Genomic DNA, 25,258 nt, shown 5'->3' on the forward strand with positions numbered 1-25,258 from the left:
TCCCCCAGGGGCCTGTGATGCAATCAGTGGCAGCCTCAAACTAGAGGGCAGGGGTACCAAATTTCACAGCCTGGGAAAATGAGACCCTGAAGGCCTCTCACACAGCTTGGTCCTTTAGTTCCTGGATGCAGGTGATGGGAGCCTTGGCTAGAGATCTTGCTTGGCTCCCCAGCCGGACACTGTAGTCACCCCCTTGTCATCTGCCCTTCCCACAGTCCTTAAGCTTTTCCCTCTGCTCTGCACCCCACTCTCTAGTCTCTCACCTCATTCCATAGTGGCGCTGATGGCTAGTCAGTCTCCTCCCTGCCCCCAACCTCTCCAATCTGCCCTTGATTCTGCTCCAGAACCATCTCTTCAGAGCCCATCCTGAGCTATATCCTCCCTTGCCCAAATAACTCCCATGCTAACTCCTGGAGCAGAAATGCCTACCTCTGGGACAGCAGCAAATTAGCTCCTAAACTCCAGTCATTAGACAAATTCAAACCACAAGGCCATGCAGCTACTTCGAATTCAGTAAATCTTTGAAATAAACCTGCATTTTTTCACAACAGCTTCAGTGCACTCAGGGCGCAAGTGTGAGTACTACCACTCAATCCATCTACAGAAATGAGCAGATGCTGTGCTGAGCATATGGGTGGGAGGATTCTCTGTGTCCACTCAGCTGCTCACTGGGAAACCACAGCTCCCTGAATAAGGGAAAAACTTTTCTTTGAGGGTCCAGGTTCCTGTCCATCTGTCCTACCAATTCAAGCTTAACTTCCCTCGTTCCCTCAATTCAACCCACAACCAGAGTAGTGTTTTCAGCATCCTCACTGCCCTCACAAAACTTCCCCTGCATTCCCCAAACTCCCCTTCCCCAAGTTAATGTGTCCTCACTTGCATACCTATGCCCTGCTGAGAACATGTCCTGTCCATGCCCTGTCTCTTACATAACAGACTTCTCTTCCCACTCATTATCTTAAATTCCATTCATAAGATTGGTTATTAGTTCTCCTCTTCCAAGGAGCCCTCCTGGCTTCCCAGCCATCCCCAGATCCTATCATATGCCCAGGAAAAACCTCGAGGTTAGTACAAGAGAGAGACCAAGCTTGAATTATTCCCTGCTTGCTGATTTTGTTTCTCAAGCAAGATGCCACTTTCCTTAAGTGAAGGATCATGACATATGTCTCTTATGCCTTGCATATGCCTAGCATAAAGATCAATAAATACCTGATGGTCGATTATAGTTATTGAAAATCTGGCAGTTGATTACAGTTATCAGACAAAAAATAAATCAGTTTCAATTCCTATCTGTGTGTACACAGCTAGCCCCATGTAGGGAATATCAAGCATCTGGGAGGATGACAAATTCCAATGATGCCCCAGCTGTTTCCAAATATAAAGATTCAGGGCAAACACTGGCAGGAAAACTGAATTCTCAGTTTTTCAAATGAATATTTTGAAGCTATGCATGCACCACTTAAAATCCTTTTTGTAAACCTTTGCCCACAGAGTTGGCGACTTGCACATTCTCTTCTCCAGCTATTTCCAAACTCACAATCTCATATCTGCTTCTCTTAATAATCTTAGCACCTGACTGCTGCTCCATCACCATGGAATGACCAGAAAGAACAAGCCATCCTTTGCCGTCACACTTCTTCTACCTCAGCAGGGGCATCTCAGGACTTATGCCATCTCCCCACAAAGCTCTATGAAAGATGCACTAACTAGCTGGCAGGACTTTGGGGATCAGGCAAACTCTGAGACCAAGATACCATAAGTTTACCAAAAATACTCATGCCATGCTTTGGATCTGAGGGCATTGAATTAGACCGTCCTTCCCTTTAACCGTGTTGGTTTTCACAATTTCTCTGGAAAATCAATTTGGAAAGGCATTTTGGGGAAAAAGCAAATAAAATTTTGTTACTGAATTTTATTTAGAGAAAAATGTAGTACTTTCCATAAAAATGCAATTTGATTATATTGCAATTTCATTTCTAATCTGTATTTCCTATGCCAAAGTATTTTTTAATGGATCAGAAGTACGTAATTGGCAGTCATAGACTCTGCAGCAGCCTCCAGAAACAATGTGTGTAATGTCTTCTCCCAGGGGTCTGCACTGCTGGCAAAAAACTCTGCCAGACTCCAGACAGATTATCTTGCCAGCGAGTCAGTTGTGACCACGGAGATGGCTCTGACCCATGTGTAAGTTCTGAGTGGCCCAGAGCTAGGAACCTAGGGCCAGGTTCCCCAGTTTACTTTTGCATTGCTCACCTCTGTCCCAAGAAGGAGTCAGGGCTGAGCCACCACCGAACTCCTCTTCAATCTAAGCCTCCCACTGGTTCCTGCCTACTCCTGGGGTCAGTGGATGGAGAACTAACTGTCTCCTAGACTAATCACACAACAAGCAGAGCTGTTCTGTAATTAACATCAATAGGAGGCCACTGTCTGTGCAGGGTTAAGGGTTGTAGGAACTGTCCCAGGAGAAACCACACCAAAGTACCTGAGAATGTCCTTGTGAGTAGGAGGGCAAGGCGAGTACACAAGCTATCACTTTACTCACTCATTTACTCAACAGTTACCATGGACACGCAATATGTAGACACAAGTGGCACACTATACCATAAATAAAGCAGATGTGTGCTTGGTCTCATGGCGTTGATAGTCCAGGAGAGAAAAACTGATACTAAACATACTCTGTAACAAAATGTAATGGAGAGATAGAACTGTAAAAGGCCCCCTACCATCCCCACTTATGGCAAGAGTTAAAAGAGGCTGGCCTGAAGAGATGACTTCTAAGCTGAGAACTGAAGGGTGTAGTAGGAGTTTGTTGATGAATAATGGAATAGAATCTTGTTATTCCCGGGAGAATAAATGGCATATGCAAAGGCCCCAGGACTCAAAGAGCTTTGAGGCTGGTGGAAACTGAGCAGGAATTGCATCCTTTGGAGGTAGGAAACCACTGGAGAGTTTGAACTGGGGCGTGATGTGCTTAGACTTGTCCTATGTGAAGCTCCTTCTGCCTGGGAAAGATGATCAGGGGCTATTGTTAAGTCCAGATGAAAGACAGTGAGGCCTGGGCTTGGGCAACAACAGAGTCATGGCTTGCAAAGCATAGAGTTGAGCCGAAAGAGTCCCTTTCAGAGGCTGTTGGTGGAAGGGGCTGGACTGTGGTTGGTAAATGGGGCCCAGATCTCTCAGGCAATGGCACAAGTTCCATGTGAGATCATTGCCTTTCTAGCCACAAGCAGAACTGAGGAGACTGGTGCCTTCCAGAACCATGGAGAGCAAGTCAGAGACTCCTCCCACTTTATATTGCTCCCTTAGCTTAGAGGTACCCAACTCTTTTATCCAATTACTTCCTGTTCTCCTTTCACAACACCACTCAGATGTCACTTCCTCAGGGGTCCTTCTGGACCCTGACCTTCCTGATGGGTCAGTCCCACTACCTATTCACCTTGCCCTGTGCTCCTCACATCCGTAGCTCACACTGTAGCCACTATGACACATTCCTCAGCAGAACTATTTCCCATGTGTCTTCTTCAACTCCGTGGGCTGGCAGATCTACAACAAGGTGTGTTACTTATTAGGTGCTCAATAAATGCTTGCTGCATAAGCGTACACTAAACATAGGTAGATACTTTGTTGTGAATGACAACATTTCTGGCAGGTGTGGAGGGACCTTCATTTGTGAGAAAGTTCTCTGGCTCCTGGCCCACTCCCCCGGGTGGACAGGGACTGGACAGGGCTATTGCTTCACTCTGCGGAGAAGTTCCAGATGCAGTGAAGTCTTCAACTAGCAGAGTCCAAACTACACTCAGTCTCATAAAAAATTTAAAAATAGAAAAACTTCTAAAGATGGACCATTCTGCTCTCATAATCAGAGGATTAGAGAGCCTTTTATGGGAACAGAACTATAATCATCACACTTTATTACAAGGAATTATATACAAATTATACAATTATAAAAAATTTGTTGCATCTTCCCAAATTACAACACCATTTGCGCCTCCTGAGGAAAATTGCATCTCTGTTTCCACACAGAAGGAAGAAGAGATTCTGGTTTGACATTGAGGGAAATCAGCATGAGTTAATGCCAGCAATCATAGTTTATTGATACACTGATTGACTTGGTTGTCTCAGCTTTGTCCTCCTAAGGTTTCTCATTGCTATCTTGACATTCGCTAATGCTTCTAGTGATAGGCATTAAAACCTAGACTCTAATACTTCTTTCCACTCCCAGCAAATCCCTGATAAAACGTGTACCTACCTATGATGGGACAGTGCTTGGGAGAGGAGACCAAGGACCAGACCTCAAAAAGCCATCACATCTAAATTACACTGTCCCACTGGGTGCAGAATGGGCTCAACTGTGAATGCTTAAAAGTTCCAGATACACTTGAGAACCTAAGGCAGACATTACACGGGTGGTCTGCAACTCTCTGCACCCCGTCCGCCAGGAATCCCCTTGTCCTCTCCTCTCAGTCCCAACAATCAGGCACAAAATAGTAATTAAGCATGTACTATGTGCTGGGCATTCTGCCAGGTCCTGGGGATATTATAAAGAGTAAAAATAAGCACAGTGTATTATCCAGTTTTCTGTTATAGTGAAAAACACCTGGATAAACAACTTAGAAGGAGGAAAGGTTTATTCTGATTCATGGTTTCATTCCATGGTCATTTAGCCCTGTTGGTTTGAGCCTGTAATAGTGGGAGCATGTGGCAGGGAGACTGTTCACCTTATGGCAGCCAGGAAACAAAAAGGCTAGAAGGGGTGGGTGTCCTAATAATCCCTTTAAGTGAATGCCCCCAGTGGCCTAACTCTCTTCCACTAGTCCCCATCACCTCCCAACAGTGCCACAAGCTGGCAAACAAGCCTATACACCTGGGCCTTTGGGGACACTACACATGCAAAGAGCTCCTGCCCTCTTTGTGCTTTCAGTCTCGCAGGGAAGAAAAATGCTGCCCAGTATCCTCCGACATACATGCACAGACTGAGCTCAGTGAGGGAGAGGCTCACAGTGCCTTCCCTGAGAGCCCCTTCCCTTCCAGCACCTATTATCTTCTGTGACTTAGTCCCTTTGGGCTGCTAAAACAAAAATATAACAGACTAGGTGGCCTAAACTGTAGAAACTTATTTCTCATGGTTCTGGAAGCTTGAAGTCTAAGATCAGTCCATGTCTGCTGAGGGCCCGCTTCCTGGTTTGCAGGCAGCCATCTTCCTGCTATGTCCTCACATGGAAAAGGAGCAATCTTTCTCTTGTCTCTTTTATGAGGGTACAAACCCCATCATGAGCTCCATCTTCATGGCCTAATCATTTACCCCAAACCCCACTTCCTAATACCATCACCTTGGTTAGGGTTTCAATATAAAAATTCAGGGGACACAAACACTCAGTCTAACATCTTATTTCAAGCAGTCATGTTGTGACCTCAGATGAGGGCTTGGACCCATCCCAGAGACACAGGCTTCGTAACAGCCATGGGAAGTGAACATCACATACCTGCTAGACCTGCCATGACACTGTAGTTAACCGCAGCTCTCTTTATTCAACCTCTCCTCCCCTCACGATATTATCAGGAACACCATCACAGCTACCGGTACCGAGCACTGTTACACATTCCCCCCTCCCCATGCATGTTAGCTCCTGGCTCACATTCACAGCCAGCACCCAGCACAACAGCTATCACCCAGGACAACAGTTAGTGCCCTCTCCCACACTACAAGCTCAAAGGACAGAGAGGCACATTGCCATGCTGTGAATGTCAGAGGGGAAGACAGGCTTCCCAATGACAAAGCATGCAAAAGTCTTAGTTCCTTAAATCATAATGCTGTAAGGGACTGTACATAAACTTTTAACAATCTTCTCTCCTAAGGCCAAAGAGACCAGAGACTAGAAACTCCACACCACCGACCTAAGACTTAGAGTAGGGAAGAGGTCTGAGGTTCACGTAACCCAGCACTGACGTCCGGCTCCTACCCTGTGGTGTGGTTTAAATACGTCCTTCCTGTGATAGAAACTTAATCCCCCAATTCATATGTTAGTGGTATTTGAAGGTTAGAGGTAATCATGATAACCTCTGAGATAGTGAGGGTGGGGCCCCCATGAGGACATTAGTGGCTTTATAAGAAGAGGAAGAGAAATGGGAGCAAGCATGTTTTTTCTGTCTCGCCACGTGATGTCCTCCTCCATGTCACGATGCAGCGGGAAGGCCCTCCCCAGACGCTGAGCAGATGCCGACATCATGATCGGGAACTTCCCAGCCTCTAGAACTGTGAATGCATCTTATCAACTTCTATCCTGCATCAATTACCCAGTCTCCAGTATTTTTGTTAGAGCAACAGAAAATGGACTAAGACATCCTTTACATCTCTCATCAGCAGGATCCCAAAGCAAAGCTCAGAGGTGGGCACCACTCCTGTCCTTAGAGGCCTGAAACAAAGCCAAGGCAGCCAAAAGCCAAAGACATCCCCTCCCTGCAGACCAGGAATGAATAAAGAACATGGCAAGGGAAGATGGGATAATAGGGAGTCAGATGTGAGTGAACTCCACAGAGCCCAGCCTTGGGAAGGTCTATCCTTCCCACAAAATAGAATACCTGATTATCTCAGGTGTTTTTTCACTATAACAGAAAGCTGGATAATACACTGTGCTTATTTTTATTCCTCATAACTTTATTCATGATCAGTCAGCCCCACCTCCCCCCATCTCTTCCCGGAGATCAAGTCACACCTCTCCCAGAACTCCATCTCCATTTAGGCCTTGGTTCAGAGTATATGCTTAGTGCTTTCCATCTATTAGCCAATTTAATCTTCACATACACACAGATCCCATGAGGGGGCTCTTATCCTTTCTACCATGAGGACACTGAGGCTCAGAGACAATCAGGGGCAAGACTGTGATCACACACCTGGTCGTGGGAGCCTGATGCAGAGCTGAGTCTGTCTGGCTCTTGACTTTCATGTTGTCCCACACACACGTTCTTGGTTTCTACCCTTGTTTGGGGGACATGAGAAAGGAGTATGTCTTTGGTCTGCTGCACTCCATCAGGGGCCTCTGAGGACAAGACTGATGCAGGGTTCTGAATTTTGCCTTAGGATATTCCTGGATTCTGTGACTGTGCTATGGGGGGTCTGCTGCCATCAATGGCCTCTTTGTAGAACCTCACAGTCCATCCCAGAAGTCTGTGCCTGGTGCTTCTGGGCATACAGGCCCTGCTCCTTTGCCCTTCCTTGGCTCCTGTAAAGTGTTTTGGAAACCACCCAGTATGAGCTGATCTCTCTCCCCTCTAAGACCGAGAGTCCTTTATCTGCACTCTTCTTTGAGCACATAATTAGTCACATTCTTCTCTTCTGAAAGGTGAACTCTGGCCATTTCTGTGTTTTACACTTGACTGGTATGTGGGCAGCCAAAGACAAAGACTGGTATGTGGCTTCTCCAAAGAGTAGCTATTGAGGGAATAACTGCACTTGGATGGTAAACAGATGGACAGACTGATCCCTCATGTGGCTGTAGTTTACCTGGGTCAGACAAGAACAGCCACAGGGAGGAAGAGGAAGCCCCAGCTTGGCAGCCCCTTCAGGACAAGCACCTCCCCAATGGTCTCTGCATCAGACATGTGAATGAGTATGCGTGGGTGCATATACTCACACACATGAACAAGAAGGCCTGAAAATTCTGTTGCGACATTATCCAAATGGTAGGCTGAGCCACAGCCCTGTCTGAGCTGTAGTCTAGGCCCAGGTAGCCTAAATGGACAATGAGTTTGCTCCAGAGAGTCCTCTGTGGAAGAGGAGCTCCAATGCCCTGGCACAAGCTCCTAGGACCAGACAACACAGCCATCTCAGCTGCAGTGTCTAAAACACAGGGTGATTAGGATGAATTGTCGAAAGGTGAAAGGGGGGCTTGGAAACCACCATGGCAACTGTGGGCTCATCTTTTGTGCAGCTCTCCTCTTTGTCCCTGTCAGTGAACAGCAAAGGCATTATATAAGCAGGAAGTGTGCTCTGTGGCAGTGCTAAGCTGGCCCTGTTGGCAGACCAAGGTCTGGGAGGCCCCATGTGAGAATCCTCCTCTTTCCACCCGCCATCATGAGAAAGGACACGGAACCAAGGTCAACTCAGGCATCTGCAGGCAAAACCTAGCCTATCCAATCCAACATCCAGTCCCAGAGGCATCCCTGCAGAGCTGCGCTGGGCAACCCATGCATGGTACCAGCTTCCCCCGTCACAGATTGTGCTGATATCTTTCCCCTGACAAGTGTACACATTCATCCTCTCTGCCTCAGAAGCCCTGGAAAACATGGTCTCCACTCCCTTCCTCACAGGCATGAATTTCCCAAGAAAACCCAAGGCGCATCAACAGCTAATGAGGAATGAAAACAGAAGCCCCACTTGTCAGAACCTCTTTCTGTTTAAGAGACTGACTTTATAAACTCAATCTGAAATGGGCCCCCACTCCACATTGACAAGAGTGCTCCAAGCACGGCAGTCTTCAGCAAACTCCTCTGCAGGATATAGCTCTCAGAGGCAGAGGACAGTGAGGCCTAGTTGCCTGTGGGCCAAGGGAAAGTCATCACCTTCCAGAGGAAGCTGTGAGATTATCACCAGCACAAGCTTGCACAGTCACTGTTAGGGTACAAATGTTAGGGTACCTTTGAGGCTTGCAGCCCACTCAGCCTGAAACCCGCCATGGCTAACATGACCCAAGCCACCACTTACTGGAACTAAGGGAGGTGGGATGGTTTCTGGAAACAGGGACTGTTTCTGGTTAATCTTGCTAAAACGGTATGTGAGTCAATGAGTTGAGACACCTGGTGTTTACCAAATTCCTGATAAATAATCTTCAAGTAATCTGGCCCCACCACCAGGATGTGGGAGATATCAGAAATATGTGACCCCAGGGACCATAAAAATTGCTGTGTAACCGTGACTAATGTCTAAAAAAAAATATAAAAGCAGCCTTAGTTTTGTATTCGGGGTCCGTGTTGAAACCCACTGCGTCGGGCAGATACCCGGACCCCAGCTGGCTGGAAATAAACCTCGCTTTGTGGCTTACATTATCGTGAGTGTCTTTTTGTTCCTCTGAGGGGTGGTCAACTCTGGACCCCAACATCTGGAGGTCCCACCGAGATCTGAGCCCCTCCCTGAGAGGAACAAACGGCCTCCGATACCGAGGTTTAGGTGAGAAAGACTGCGGAAGGAGGACTGGTCACCTCCGTTTGGAGGGACTTAGAGTCCCCGTCTGAATTTGGTTGAGAATTCTCATTGAGTGGAAGGAAGGGGTTACAGCCCTGGAGGCTTCACTATTGGAAGTCGTGGGAGACATCCCCGACGGTCAGGAGCCACGCCGGCGTCCTCAGTGGACGCCGTTTGGGCGGTCTTTGGATAAGGATCCAGAGTCTGGTGTGAATGGAATTGCGCCTGTGAGAGTGGTCTGGTTGACCGGCCGGTACTTGTGTATGTTAGAGAGTCCTGTGCGAATTTGTTTGTCTGCTGGAATTGTCTCTTTTGTTCTTTGCTGTCTCCTCTGTCCATCTCTCCTGATCATCATGGGACAGGCTCAGGTAACTCCTAAGACCCTTCTTCTGAGTCATTTTTCAGAACTCCGCGCTAAGGGACACAATTATGGCGTGAAAATTAAGAAAGGTAAGTTTGACACCCTTTGCTCAGCAGAATGGCCAACCTTTAATGTAGGCTGGCCTCCTCAAGGTACCTTCTCCTTGGACATGATTAAGAAGGTCTGAGATGTCATTAATAGACCCGGTCTTCATGGCCACCCTGATCAATATCCCTACGTCCTTATGTGGCAGACTTTAGTAGAAGACCCCCCTTCCTGGCTGCGGCCATTTATCCATGGAGCACCTACAGACCGGCCCACAATACTGGCCGTGTCGGGGAACACCCCCACTCACGTTAATTCCCCTAAGAAGCCTATTCTGCAGGAAGACCCAACTCTCCATCCATCCTTGATAGACTTAGATTGTGAAGTAAATCCCCCGCCATATGCCGCTGCTGCACCACTCCAGCCAGAGGCAGCTGGCTCCTCTGAGCCTCCCCACTCATCAGCCCCGCCCCCCGTCTGCACCCCCTGCCCCGGTCTCCGGACCAGCGAGGGGACTCAGGCCCCGTAGGCAGCGAGAAGAAACCCCAGAGGAGGAGCCCTCCTCCACTTCCACCGGGCCCCCCATCCTCCCAGTGCGGGCCCTGGGTGGTGCTGGTCCCGATGGGGGACGCACCTATCAGTATTGGCCCTTTTCAAGTAGTGACCTGTACAACTGGAAAGCCCAGAATCCTCCTTTTTCTGAGGACCCTAGAGGCCTGACTGATCTGTTCGAGTCCATTTTGCATACTCACAGTCCCACATGGGATGACTGTCAGCAGCTCCTTCAGACCCTATTCACCACCGAGGAACGGGAGCGGATTCTCACTGAAGCCAGAAAGAATGTCCCCGGCGACAATGGGCGACCAACCACCCTGCCAAACCTGATTGATGATCATTTTCCTTTAAACAGACCTGACTGGGACTATGGGACTGCAGAAGGTAGGGAGCATCTCCAGGTCTACCGCCAGACTCTTATGGTAGGCCTCTGGGCGGCAGCCCGCCGCCCTACCAATTTGGCTAAGGTAAAGGCAATAATGCAGGGGGAAAATGAAAGCCCGGCTGCGTTCCTTGAGCGTCTTTATGATGCATAGAGACAGTATACCCCCCTAGACCCACTAGCGGAGGTGATTCAGTCAGCTGTGATAATGTCCTTCATAAATCAGGCTGCCCCTGATATTAGGAAGAAACTATATAAGCAAGAAGGGCTTGGGGAGATGACTACACGGGATCTGATGAAAGTAGCTGAAAGGGTTTTTAACACCCGAGAAACCCCGGAAGAACGAGAGGATAAAATCAGGAAGGAGAATCAGGAACTACAAGAAAGGATTTGGAAAGAGGACAGGGAGCACCAGAGTAGGGAAAACAAGAAACAGCAAAAAGAGATGGCTAAGATATTGCTAGCAGGAGTCCAGGGTCTGGCCGGACCGAGTTCTGGACAGGCCGGCCCTACACGTCCCCGAAGAGATCGACCCAGGCTAGACCAGGGACAATGTGCCTATTGTAAGGAATATGGACACTGGAAGAAGGAATGTCCCAAACTCCAGGGTCACCCGGGACCAAATAGCAGCCCTAATAATGACACCCGAGTCCTGTTAGCTGGAATGGACAGTGACTAGAGGGCACGGGACTTGGACCCCCTCCCTGAGTCTTGGGTAACCATATATGTGGAGGGGAAGCCCGTGAGATGCATGGTGGACACAGGGGCCCAATATTCAGTCCTTAATAAACCTACTGAGCCACTGTCCCAGAGAATTAGCCTTGTGCAGGGAGCCACTGGATCCAAGGCATATCAATGGACTAGCAAACATCAGGTGGATTTGGGCCGACATCAGGTGACCCATTCCTTTCTGGTCATTCCTGAGTGCCCTGCCCCCCTTCTGGGACGCGATCTGCTAACTAAGGTGAGGGCTCACGTTCACTTTGAGCCGGACGGTATCAAAGTGACAGATGGACAAGGACAGCCCCTCCAAGTCTTGACCATGTCTGTCGAGGATGAACATCGCTTGTCTCCTTGCGGGACCCTCCCCCGAAACCTATTGAGTGGTCCCCTGAAATGGCTTATTGGATTCAAACCTATCCCCCAGGCTTGGGCAGAAATAGCAGGTGTGGGGCTGGCGGAACATCGAGCCCCGGTAATAGTAGAGATCAAGGCTTCGGCTCAGCCCATCCGAGTCCGTCAGTATCCCATGTCTTCCGAGGCATGGAGGGGCATTGCCCCTCACATAAACCGTCTCCTGGAGGCTGGAATATTACGGCCCTGCCGTTCTGCTTGGAACACTCCACTCCTCCCCGTTAAGAAACCCGGGGGAAAAGACTATAGGCCAGGCCAAGATTTAAGGGAAGTAAACAAGAGGGTTGAGGACATCCACCCCACAGTCCCCAACCCCTACACCTTGCTGAGCCATTTGCCCCCCTCCCATGTTTGGTATACCACTTTGGACTTAAAAGATGCTTTTTTTAGCATAGCCCTGGCACCCAATAGTCAACACATTTTTGCCTTCGAATGGCATGATGAAAATACGGGAACCCCCGGACAGTTAACATGGACTAGACTTCCACAAAGTTTCAAAAACTCCCCTACTCTGTTCAATGAGGCTCTTAATCAGGATCTGGACTCATATCGCCGGAGCCACAGTTCTGTCACACTTTTGCAGTATGTAGATGACTTGCTTCGGGCAGCTGCATCTGAAGCTGAGTGCTGGCAAGCCACTGGAGACCTCCTCCAGGAGCTGGGGAAGTTGGGCTGTCGGGCCAGTGCAAAGAAGGCTCAAATTTGTAGACAAACAGTCACCTACCTGGGGTATGAACTAAAAGATGGAACCAGATGGTTGACGAATGCTATGAAAGAAACTATTCTCAGACTCCCAGTCCCCACCTCGCTGGAGAAGTCCGCGAGTTCCTGGGGACGGCAGGCTACTGCAGGCTGTGGATATTGGGGTATGCTGAACTAGCAAAACCCTTATACGAGGCAACTAAGGACAAGGCCCCTTGGGCCTGGGGGCCAGATCAACAAAAGGCCTTTGAGGAGCTCAAGACTGCCCTCTTGAGAGCCCCGGCCCTGGCGCTGCCAGACCCTCTAAAGCCCTTCACCCTCTTTGTAGACGAAAGAAGGGGGATAGCAAAAGGGGTACTAATGCAGCGCCTAGGGCCCTGGAAGCAGCCAGTTGCTTATCTATCCAAAAGGTTAGACCCAGTTGCAGCAGGCTGGCCCCCATGCCTGCGGATCATAGCGGCAGTTGCCCTAATGGTAAAGGACGCAGATAAGCTCACTTTTGGGCAACATCTGAAGGTGGTAACCCCCTATGCAGTAGAGGGAGTCCTAAAGCACCCTCCAGGTAGATGGATGACCAACGTCCGACTGACTCATTACCAAGGGCTCTTGCTGGATGCTCCCCGAATCCTCTTCTCCGACCCAGTTTCTCTAAATCCGGCCACCTTGCTGCCAAATCCGGACCTGGAAGCCCCTCTACATGACTATCAGGAGATTATAGCTGAACTCACCCAAGTGCGCCCCGATCTCCAGGACTCAACCCTACCCAACAGTGAGCTGGTATGGTATACAGATGAGAGTCACTTCGTCTCGGATGGGGTGTGTAAGGCAGGCGCAGCAGTGGTGGACCAAGGTGGGAACATAATTTGGAGTGCCCCGCTGCCCCCGGGGACCTCAGCCCAGAAGGCCGAACTGATTGCGCTGGCAGAGGCACTCGAGCGGGCTGAGGGAAAACGAGTGACTGTTTATACCGACAGCCGTTATGCTTTCAGCACCGTCCATGTACATGGCGCCATCTACCGGGAAAGAGGTTTCATTACAGCGGAAGGAAAGGAGTTACGTAATCTCCCGGAGATCCAGAGACTACTGACTGCGGTGCAGAAGCCCCAAGCTGTGGCAGTAGTACATGTTCCTGGTCACCAATCTGCCCAGACTCCAGAAGCTACGGGGAACCGGCATGTGGACATAGCGGCCCAAAATGCTGCTTTGGCCTCCACGACCCTAGCGCTGACCTTACCCGTGCCCGAGCTTCCAGGCTTGCCACCGCGACCCGAGTACACCCTGGAAGACAAACAATGGATCCAAGATCACCGGTGCCCAGAGCCCAATCAGCAAGGCTGGTATCGTGATATCGAAGGGCGGCTGATCCTTCCTGAAAAGTTAGGACTGTTTCTCCTCTCCAATTTACATCGAGCCAACCATTTAGGCAAGAAGAAACTACTCGCCCTCCTCAAGTCGGCCCGCCTCCAGTTCCCGTGCCAAACAGCCCAGGTTCAAAAGATTGTGGACCAATGTGCTGGGTGCCAGGCTATGAAACCCAGCAAAAGGGGACTCCTACATACAGGTACACGGGTACGGGGGAGGGCGCCAGGATGGAGCTGGGAAGTGGATTTCACTGAGGTGAAGCCGGGAAGGTATGGGTACAGGTATTTGTTGGTTCTGATAGACACCTTCTCAGGCTGGGTGGAGGCTTTTCCTACAAAACGAGAGACTGCCCAGGTTGTAGCTGAGGTTTTGCTGGAGGAAATCATACCCAGATATGGCAGCCCCGAAACTCTAGGCTCTGATAATGGTCCGGCTTTCATCAGTAATGTCCTACAGGGGCTGGCCCGGGCAGTGGGGACTAATTGGAAGCTGCATTGTGAATATAACCCCCAGAGCTCAGGGCAGGTAGAAAGAATGAATCAGACCCTGAAGGAGACCTTATCTAAATTAGCCATCAAGACTGGCAGAGACTGGGTGGCCCTCCTACCCTATGCCGTCTTCCGGGTTCGAAATTCACCATATGTACATTGGATTGACACCTTTTGAAATTCTATACGGGGCTCCGCCCCCCATTATTGTCCGAACCCTACTGGACCAAGACCCCAGTATGGCCCCAAATTACTTGGCCAGCTTAAAAGCCCTACAGGAGGTCCAACATGAAATCTGGCCCATAGTGTGCGCCTTGTATGAGACAAAGGACACATCGAACCCGGAACATGGCATCGTCCCAGGGGATTGGGTATGGGTAAAGAGGCACAGAGCCCGCACTCTGGAAGAAAGATAGAAAGGCCCTTACCTGGTCATTTTGGTTACCCCCACTGCTCTTAAGGTTGATGGCATCAGGCCTTGGGTCCATCACTCCCACGTGTGTCAAGCCAATCAGCAAGAACAGGAAGAGGCTAGAGAGTGGATTGCACGGTGGCATCCAGATAACCCATTGAAGCTGAAGCTTTTGCGACCCCGGGAACATGCAGAGTCTTCAGGAGCAGCCACGGATGGGTTGGCTGGTCGTTCTGATCTTGCTCAATGCCCAGAGCAGGAGCCTCGCAGAAATCAACCCTCACCAGCCCTATAAGCAAACCTGGATACTCACCGATGGGGAGACTCATACCACCCTTAACGAGACTACTCGCACTGCCCCCATAGGAACTTGGTGGCCGGAGCTTCAATTCTGCTTCAGAGACATCAATCCTGCCTACAAGTCTACTGCCCCGGAGTCAGCCCGACGTTATGGTTTTTATGCTTGCCCCAGCCACAAAAAGAGCAAGGACTGTGGGGGGATACAACACTCCTTCTGTAAGTCATGGGCATGTGTCACATCCAACGATGGTGAATGGAAGTGGGGGATATCAAAACCGGACCTAGTCAAATTTACCTTTGTAAACAGGGTACCCTGGGGGCGCAGAATTCCGTCACCCACCCATGAATGCCAGCCTACAGATACAGATAGAATCAAGGTCACCTTCACTGACAGTGGCAAAGAGGACACTCCCGGGTGGATACAAGGCAAGATGTGGGGACTTGTGTTTTATAAATATGGTGGACATTCTGGCTCAACCGTAGTAATCAGATTAAAAGTTGAGCCCATGGGGCCACCGTCCAAAATGGTAGGCCCCACAAAGTACTTAAGCCGCCCTATGTAGAGCCACCTCTCCGACCTCGCACAACCCCAGTCCCTACCCAGCCTCACACAAAGGCTAGTATTAAAACTCCAGGACCATTAGGCACCGGCCCTCCCTTGGTGAAGCCCAGTCTCATGACCGGGTCCACAGACCCCCTCTGGAATCTGGTAAATGCTGCATTCCTAACATTGAACCACACCAACCCTAATATGACTACCTCCTGCTGGCTGTGCTATGATGTGAGGCCCCCATTCTATGAGGCAATAGGGCTAAATGTCACCTATGATATCTCAACTAGTGAAAACCCCACCCAATGTTCCTGGGGAGACTGTAAGAAAGGTCTGACCATACAACAAGTGAGCAGCCAAGGAACCTGCTTAGGGAAGGTGCCAGTGGGAAAACAGGACCTATGTGCTGTTGTAAAAGACAACCCCACCTGGGGCGATGGTATTAAGTGGGTAATTCCAAAAGGCAATGGATGGTGGATATGCTCACAGTCTGGGCTCACCCCTTGCCTATCAACTAATGTGTTTAACGGCTCTAAAGAATTCTGTGTTCTAGTGGCTGTGCTGCCCCGCATCATCTATCATTCTGAGGAGAGCCTATATTCATACTGGAATACAGGAACAGGTGAGAGAAAGAAGAGAGAGCCTATTTTTCTGCATTAACCATTGCTACCCTACTTAGCCTAGGGGTGGCTGGGGCAGGAACTGGCGTAGCCTCCCTGGCTACTCAACATAAAGGGATGTCCTCACTGCGCGCAGCCGTAGACGAGGAAATAGAGAGGATAGAGGCCTCCATTAGTCACCTAGAAAAATCCTTTACCTCCCTATCTGAGGTAGTGCTTCAGAACTGACAGGGCCTAGACTTATTGTTCCTTCAGCAGGGGGGAATATGTGCCGCCTTAGGGGAGGAATGTTGTTTTTATGCTGATCATTCAGGGGTAGTTAGGGATTCTATGGCTAAAGTGAGGGAAGGACTGGCAAAAAGGAAACGAGAAAGGGAAGCCCAAGAAAATTGGTTCGAAGCTTGGTTCAATAGATCCCCCTGGTTCACTACCTTGGTCTCTACCCTGGTGGGCCCTCTGGTCATACTACTGCTTATCTTAACCTTTGGTCCTTGTATTCTGAATAAGCTAGTGACCTTCGTGAAAGATCGAGTTAGTACAGTCCAACTAATGGTCCTGAGGCAGCAATACGAACAGTTACCTAGCCCTGAGGATGTTTACGCTCGTCGCCCACATGAGCATGATTCCTCATTATGAACAACTAAAGGGGGGAATGTTAAGGTACAAATGTTAGGGTACCTTTGAGGCTTGCAGCCCACTCAGCCTGAAACCCGCCATGGCTAACATGACCCAAGCCACCACTTACTGGAACTAAGGGAGGTGGGACGGTTTCTGGGAACAGGGACTGTTTCTGGTTAATCCTGCTAAAACGGTATGTGAGTCAATGAGTTGAGACACCTGGTGTTTACCAAATTCCTGATAAATAATCTTCAAGTAATCTGGCCCCACCACCAGGATGTGGGAGATATCAGAAATATGTGACCCCAGGGACCATAAAAATTGCTGTGTGACCGTGACTAATGTCTAAAAAAAATATAAAAGCAGCCTGAGTTTTGTATTCGGGGTCCGTGTTGAAACCCACTGCGTTGGGCGGATACCCGGACCCCAGCTGGCAGGAAATAAACCTCGCTTTGTGGCTTACATTATCGTGAGTGTCTTTTTGTTCCTCTGAGGGGTGGTCAACTCTGGACCCCAACATCACTAAGGCACTAGGACAAGTTGTGATTCTTACCAGCTCCATTCCTGCTGGGGAACACTTGCCTCATCACATCCCTGTCACCAGGGGAAAAAATTTTCAAAAAGGGACCAGTAGTTGAGGGTTTGTCTCCAAGTCTTTACCCTCAGCATTTCCAGTTGAGTTCTAGTACTTTCTTGAAGACACACTCTGTTCTTTCCTTTCAATTCAACTCAGTAGGGGTTTATCAAGCACCCACAGAGTACACAGCTGCACAACAGAAACCAAATGGGTATACTCTCACCCTCAAGTAACAACATCAAAGCCCCAAAGAGGAAACTACTTCCCTACACCATTACTTTCAACTCATACCCAGCCAGAGTCAGGAAGCATTCAATTCAGGTAACACCAATGACACTCCCAAGGGCAACCAGAGGAGAAGCCAAGGACTGACGAGAAACTTTCAGAGTCAGCACCACAGCATCTGTACTGAAGAGCAGATGCTATCGTCAGACTCCAGCACAAAAAGGAGGACAGGCGCAGTCATTGTGCACAGCACTGTGGCAAGGAGGAACATAGTGCAAAGTCACAGACTTTGTCACGGCAGAACTAGTCACAAATCCTAACTTGGCTGCATAGGCTATCCTTGGGCGGTATACTTGGCTTTTCTCAGGCTCCATGTGTTTTTCTGTCACACAGCAATGGTGATGGAGTAGCTGTGACTGCTACATGCAATCACATGTGTAGCATGCTTGCTGCAGCACCTATACACACATAGCGCTCCACTGGTGGGAGATGGTCCTACTGTTAGGAAGGAGACCAGGTCCCAGGGTTGTCGAAAAAGTTCCCAGAGAGTCTGGAGCTCTCAAGTTACTCATGACAATGTCAGCCAATGTCTGCTCCTAACAACTACACAGTAGAAGGATTCCTCAAGGGCACAGGCAGTGGTTCTAAGAACTGCTGAGTCTTCTCAAAAAGACAAACCCACACCCTCAGGCACTTCATCTTTGTTTTCCCTTCAGAGAGACAAGTTATCCCTAATAGTAAGGTGTCAACTGCTCTAACCTTTTCCCTACAGGATGGTGGTGACAAGATCAGCATCTCAATGCAGCCAGAGGGAAAGGCAGCCAATGGTGTCCCTGAGGTCTGGACCATACTGCAACCCAGACCCTAGTCCTCTGACCAACCCTCTCCCTTTCAAGGGTAAGGGTGTAAAATTTAAAATAGCTAAGAACAAAGATGCCTTCACCATGACACCTGTCATGATACTACTTAGGCTAATTAGTGTCCTAGATAGACCTAAGGAATCTGTGCCACACCCTGCTTACTCCACTACAACCAACACCATTAGCAACAATAACTACCCTGGGAAAACAGCCTGCTTAGAAATGAGTGCTTTGTAACCACCAAGCCCTGTGCCAACCTCTTCTCACAACCACTCTACAAGGCCAGTGTTTTTGTTTTAATCATAAAGAAGAGTTAGTCACTTTGCCCAAGGAGATGTGCTTGTCTATTTTCAGCATATAACAATCTGCAGAAATCTCAGTGATTTGAACAACATTTACTTTTCCAGGTCTGCAGGTCAGCTGCAATATGGCTCATGGAGGCTGGACTCCACGCTTCTGATTAGATTCACATTTGCCCACAGTTTCCATTCTGTGGCCCCAGTGCTGGGCCAGCAGTTCCCTGTGGAGTTTTCCAAACTACACCACAGATCAAATGGCAAAAGAGAGCAAGCTATACCCAACTAGCACACTGAAAGCTAATGAGCCTATGGCCAAGGCAACGCTACCTGGTGTAGGCAAGTATTCTGCTATGTGAAGGACAGGAAACTACTCCAGGATGCAGTAAAGACCAGGAAGCATATCTCAATCTGCCACCATCAAAATGTTTCCACAGGGCAAAGCCAAGAGGTGAACCCAGGCAACCAATTTCATCATTCTCTCATCCCAGATACCAGGCAACCTTGCAGATCCTCAATTTGTTCATCTATTCACTGGGTATATCAATTCCTACTTCCTCAGGGTTTCTATGGGTTAAATGAAATGTGAAGAGACTCTGAGGAGATCCAGCTCTATATTTAGGAAGAAGTCAATCCTAGTCTTCATTTGCAAATTCCACAGGATTCCGTCTCTCTTTCAGACACAATGTCAGAGAGACAAAAAGGCAGAGTTACCCTTCAGTCCTGTAGTCCTGTGAAGGATGAGTCTCTCTCTGCCAGTTCAGACACATAATTGATCCGAGGTGCATTTTGTGTGAATGAGAAACATCAGAGTCTCCAATGTGACTATGACAACTGTAGATATGTGGCTGAGTTAACTGCTTTCTGGGGGACATTCCATATTGAATATAAAACCCAGGAGAAAACTTGGTCAGAAACACACACACACACACACACACACACATACACGGCAACCCCAGGCTCCTGGAATGCCTGAACACACGCTGGCATTGCTGGGGGATGCAGTTGACCTCAGAGGACACAGCTTGGCACTACCCAATAGTTTGTTGCTGCTCTTTGCCAATTCTTAGTTCCTCCGCCCACATCCTCTGATTGGTATATTTTGACATTTTATTTTCAGATCAAACTAGCAGCAGGAATCAAATTTATAAATAGAAATGGTAGCAAAGACACAAAGAGCACTGTGTTACTCATAAAGTGTACACAGTAGAACAAGTTTCCATGTTTTTCCCAGAAAAAAGGCAAGGGTGCATGCTCCATACAAATGTGTGTTCTCACCCCACTCGACTTCACAGAGAACATGTTCTATGGAGTCCCTGCTTGAGTTCAGCAAAGGGAGTGTTGACTAAGGAAATCTGTGTAAATCACACAGCACACAGTTTGAGTCCGGGAAATAATCAGTCAACTCTACCATTAGTACTGTTAGGACCCGGAATCCTATTCCCCCGAGAGACAGAGAGCCAGGCGTGAATGCAATCAACAAAGCAGAGTTTATTGGGCTGGCTAGCCAGGGTCGAGCTCCCACACGGACACGCAGGACCGGTTAGGAAAACACGACCCTGAGCCTCTTTAGGGGAAATCTTATATAGACCGCGGTGGCGTGCATATTTTCGTTATCAACATTGGGCAAGCAGGCAGAGCACATCTTGCGCGTACCTCACATCTTGCATGTACCTCACATCTTGCACGTACCTCCTGCTCACATTCCTCACATTCTATATGCCCTAACCGTGCCCTGCCGCATTGCTTATCTTATCTACACGGGGTGTTTGGTACTGGTTTCTCCAACAAGGGGGTTGGGGCCCGCTGAGACCTCCTATTCCTTTCAGTACTGCACAGCCACCCCTAGAAAACAACTCCCAGCCCCTGAGTTGTCTTCAGCTCTTACAGATTCTGGGAACCAGATATCCATGTGTCCCTAAGGAACGCATTTTAGTACTGAGTACACATCACTGCAATCTGATTTTAGGTACTGCTGTGTAAACATATGACCCTTTAATTCTATTTCAATTCAATTATGCAAATCTAATCACACGTTCTGCTTCAAACCATTTTTCTTTCCTTTAAAAATCTATCTACCAAAGGCCAACTAAACCCACTACCAATTCAGGACTTGTTGTAAGCAGAGTCTGAGCATCTGAATTAAGAACTGGAAAATGCTATTGCTGTCAACCACAGTAGGGCCAGCAGCGGGCACTGAGTAAACATGTCGATAACCTCAGAACCTCAGCCAGGGCAAAAGGCTGTGTACCAAGGACATCCACCTGCTCCATAGGGTCCAGAGTGTCCAGGAAGTGCCGGAGGCCTCTGCATGGGGAATCGCAGAAGTCAGTGGGAATAGGCAGGAGTGCAAGGCCCCATCTTCTGCTTATCCCCCACACACCACTCACCAGTTGCCTGTTCTACCCAATGGGGGTCCATGGAAATCTTAGCATGGGAGAAAGGGTAGTCTCTGTGTCTGTCTGTCTCTCTCTCTCTCTCTCTTACACACACACACACATATGAAGTGGTTGGAGGTGGAGATAGGAAGAGTGTGACTCCAGGCCCACCTGGGCAATAAAACAAGTTGGGCGTGGTAGCACAAGCCTGTAATCCTAGCTACTCAGGAAACAGAGGCAGCAGGATCATAGTTCAAGGCTAGCCCTAACAATGTTAGCATGAGACCCTACCTGAAAAACAAACTAAAGCAAAAGGACTGAGGTATGGCTCAAGTGATAGAGTGTTCTCCTAATAAGTGAAAGGTCCTGAATCCAACCCCCAGCACCTCCCCCCGCCAAAAAGAAAAAGAAAGATGAAAGAAAGAAGAGAAGAGAAGGAAGAGAAGAGAACAGACGAAAAAGAAGAGAAGAGGATTTAATTAACCCTGTTCTACAATGCTTGCTCTAGAAGTGAAGAAACTGAGCTCCAGTGGAGCAAAGGATTTAGCACAGTCTTCAGGAGCCTGGAAACCATAACCAGGAGTAGGCAGGTCTGCTTCCATAAGTGCTCATGGGCCAGCCCTCGCCTGAGAGGAGCATGAGTACCTGAGCTTTTCAGAAGGTGCAAGGCACACGGCCATGTACAAGGCACTGAATGCCTCCACTCCTCTCTTCTGTACATGGGGACAGGTGCTATGGACAGGACCCCTGACATAGCCAAGCTGCCACCCTATCATGTTCTGTCTGCTTCCTGACAGGGAGGCCTGTGGACAGGGCAGTTGGGCTGATGCAGTGAGGCCTACAAGGTCTTAATATGACCTGTCTTGGCTTATTAACAGGAGATGGATAATATCTGACAAATGACAAGAGATAAATTGTTAAGCAATATGCAAATATGCCTGCAGCAGAAATGGAAAATTACTATACAGTAAAAAGCTTTTATGGCTGCAAGAAAATTCAGAGGTAATTTGTCTCTGAGTCTCCTCAAATTCCAATCTTGCTGTTAGCTGTGGCAGAACACTACATCCGTTACCATTCAAATTAGACCATTATAAAGGGACTCCTGCCTAGACATCAACTTCGGTGAAGAGAAGGTATTTACAAAGCCAGGGTCAAGCTCCGTCACAGCCTCCTGGAGCTCTGTTGTCTGATCACAGACTGGCACTCAGACAAGAGCCCAGATCAGACACCAGGAGGGTCTCAGTTACACACATGTCCACCTGAGCCATTTCTGAGCACTGCAGAAGTCCCGACTGGCTGTTCTTCACTAGACACTTCTGGAAGACATTAGCGAGGGCATGCAAATGACCACAGAGTGAGGGACCAGCCACAGTGGAAAAGGACTTGTGCTCAGGGTAACTTCCAGAGAGGAGATGGAGCCATGTACAAAGGGAAATCTCACAGCCCAGACTGAGCAAGACAGAGAGACGGAAAATAAGACAGAAGCCCTAAAGGGCACCAAGCAGGATGACAGGAAGGTCAGGAGCTTGCTGAGGGCACAAATATGGGCACTTGAACTACATGGCCTGGTGGGCCTCCAGAAAGGGAAGTCCCTGGAGAGAGCGCCAAGCAAGGGATGCTGCCCCTGATAGCTACTGCAGGACACAGAGCCAGTGCAATTAGCAAGATTTGCCCTTTGCTCAAACCAAGTTCTCTTCATTTTTCCATTACAGACAACACAGGAAAAAAGGCTCTGAAGGAAAATGGCTGTGTTCAAAACACACTTGTACATAGCTGCCAATTTGAGGTAACTGTCCTAAGAGTGGAGGACACAGGAATGGAGGGTGGGGGAGGAGACAGGAAGAGGTCCTCCAACACCATCAGAGATAAGCCCTGGACTGGCAGTGGGAGGGGCCTCTCTGCTCCTCCAGGTATAGTTAAGTAGAGGGGTGGCAGGAGCTACAGAGGAAACACAGGGGTACGCCCAGGCCAAGTGGAGCCATAGCACCACAGCCAGGCAAAGCTAGGCAAAGGAAGCAAGGCTCTGTCAGCAGGATGAGGGGGAAAACTGGGAAATTCAGCCCCATAACTCTCTTGTTCAAAGGCTTAATTTCGTGTTCACATTTTTTTTTTTTACTTGTTTGGTGTTTTTGGCTAATCATGCTAAGAAATTGGTTTAACTGACAGTTTCATGGGACTGACTGGCAGTTCTGGGGCTGTATGGACGCAGCCCTAGTGAAGGATCTAAAGCAATGAGTAAAAATTCTTAAGGAAAACCTCATGATTCCTGTGCCTCCCTAGAGGTCAAGGCTGGGGTCAACAGTGACTGAGGACTCAAAAAGCTCCATGCAGAAGGCAGACCTACAAACACCCAGTGCACACTAAACCCGGGTACAGAATGCCAGTCCTAAATCCTAGGTCCCCACTAAATGAGCCTAGAAGTATAAGGTTGCCCACATTCATCAAGGCAAGAAGCACCCAAGTCAAACCCAAATATGGCAAAGGGCTCCTCTGGATCAAAACAGTAGCTCAAGTGTTCCCTTCCTCCGTGGAGGTCACCAGTGTGGGCCACGATTCCTCTTGCAGAATCCCTAGGGGTTTGCCTGGCATCCCTGTTGATGAAGGAGCCCATTCTGCTACATGTCAAGCATGGCGTCAGGTGGGCCACACACTGGGCCCTCATGGTACACTACTGTCCTGAGATGGGAGATCAACACAATCAGGTTCCTCTGTGATCTGGAAACATGAGAAGTCATTCCCCACTGCCCTAGAGTTACACCTTCAGGCACAACACATGATTTTCTGTGGGGCTGAATTACATAGGCATTGGATACTGATTAAATTGTCTGACACTTGTGGTGGGATGTGAGGTTAGTGGAATACAATTACAATACTTAGGGAAATGACAAAGAAGCTGCCTTAGGCTCCATACATTTCCCTCTGAAAAGGGGAGACCCCAGCTCTCCCACGCCCTAGAAACCACCTGGCTTCCATGTAGATTCCTGCTCTCCTCCTGACACTTGACTACTTCAACTGGGCCACAAATCCTCTATGTAACCCACGCCAACTATCACAAGATCAGGGCTCAGGTGACACATTCCTGTGATCCTGCAGAGACCCCAAGGATGGAAGAGACTTATCGGGGCAGACCAGCAAGCAGGGGGTTCAGGGGTGGAAACAATAGAAACCTGGTACCTGAACAAGCAGCACCTTCACTCTTCACTCCCTCCCTGCGATGGGCCCTCAGGGTCCCCAGTCACCCATCTCCTCTCTACTGCCCTTGCATTATTCAGGGTCCAAAGCAAGTTGCTTCTTTTCTAGTAAGCCCACCACACACACACACACACACACACACACACACACACACACACACAAAACCCTACCTACCTCAGCTATTTAAGTCATTCAGATGGCAAGGAGCCTCAAAGCACCTTGCTTGTACTTCCTTTCTCCTCTGCTTTTGGCATTCTTTCCAACTAGACTGGAAGGCAGGGGCTATGCCCCACTCAATTACTCTCCTAAATCTGCCAATATGTTAGGTATCCAATAACACCACAGTGGGAAGGCAGTATCACATAGCAGTTAAGAAGAGAGAAATGGAATTGGGCACAACCTTGTTCCTTGGTCCATGTGATCTTGGATGCATTGCTTAATCTTTCCAAAGCCTGTCTGTAAAATAAGAATAATAATGCCCACTTAATAGGGTTATTGGAATGGTTAAACAAAACCTGAACCAAGTATTAGTTTATAATTCAAATGATACCTATCAAGGTGCAAAGATGGCTGGTCAGAAGCAAACAGCACCTTCCTGCTTCTCAGCAGTTTGGAATTGAATTGAAACAGTGTCTCAGAGAAGTGGGTGGCTGAGAAAACCCACTGAAGTTTAATAGCAGACAGACAGAGAATGGAGAGATCTGGAAACTCTGGCTATCAGAACAGAGGGTGAAAAACAGTGCATCAGCCCTGAGCCCATAGCAGCTCAGCAGCATGACAGGGGAGGAGAAAGAGAGGAAAAGAGGGAGACAGGCAGTGGAGAAAACTGGCCTAGAAACCCATGCAGAACAGAAAGGAATCAGAGCTCAGCTAACCTGGATGCTGCACAGCGGGTTGGAGCTTGAGAAGAGTGGCGTTTTCTCAGCGTTACGGTGGCGCTGGACTGGGTGCCATCTTGAGATGGTCACACCCAAACTGCTGCTTTGGAAAGCAGTTCCTACACTTTCCTTTTCCTTGGAACTC

General features: G+C 48.7%; 1 protein-coding gene and 1 long non-coding RNA gene across 3 annotated transcripts in view; one reads left to right on the forward strand and one right to left on the reverse strand.

The window, feature by feature from the left end:
* The window catches only part of LOC141418180 (uncharacterized), a 43,182-nt gene extending 26,022 nt beyond the window's left edge, over positions 1-17,160 (forward strand). The window contains exons 3-4 of the mRNA XM_074058616.1: positions 13,128-13,918; positions 14,669-17,160. Coding sequence (XP_073914717.1) covers positions 13,128-13,918; positions 14,669-14,673 — 796 coding nt within the window. The 3' untranslated portion in view covers positions 14,674-17,160. The remainder of the gene's footprint in view (positions 1-13,127; positions 13,919-14,668) is intronic.
* LOC141418160 (uncharacterized) overlaps positions 1-25,258 on the reverse strand; it is a 306,302-nt gene that overhangs the window by 41,765 nt on the left and 239,279 nt on the right. The window lies entirely within an intron of this gene.

This window comes from Castor canadensis, chromosome 16, assembly GCF_047511655.1.
Source record: "Castor canadensis chromosome 16, mCasCan1.hap1v2, whole genome shotgun sequence".
NCBI lineage: Eukaryota > Metazoa > Chordata > Mammalia > Rodentia > Castoridae > Castor > Castor canadensis.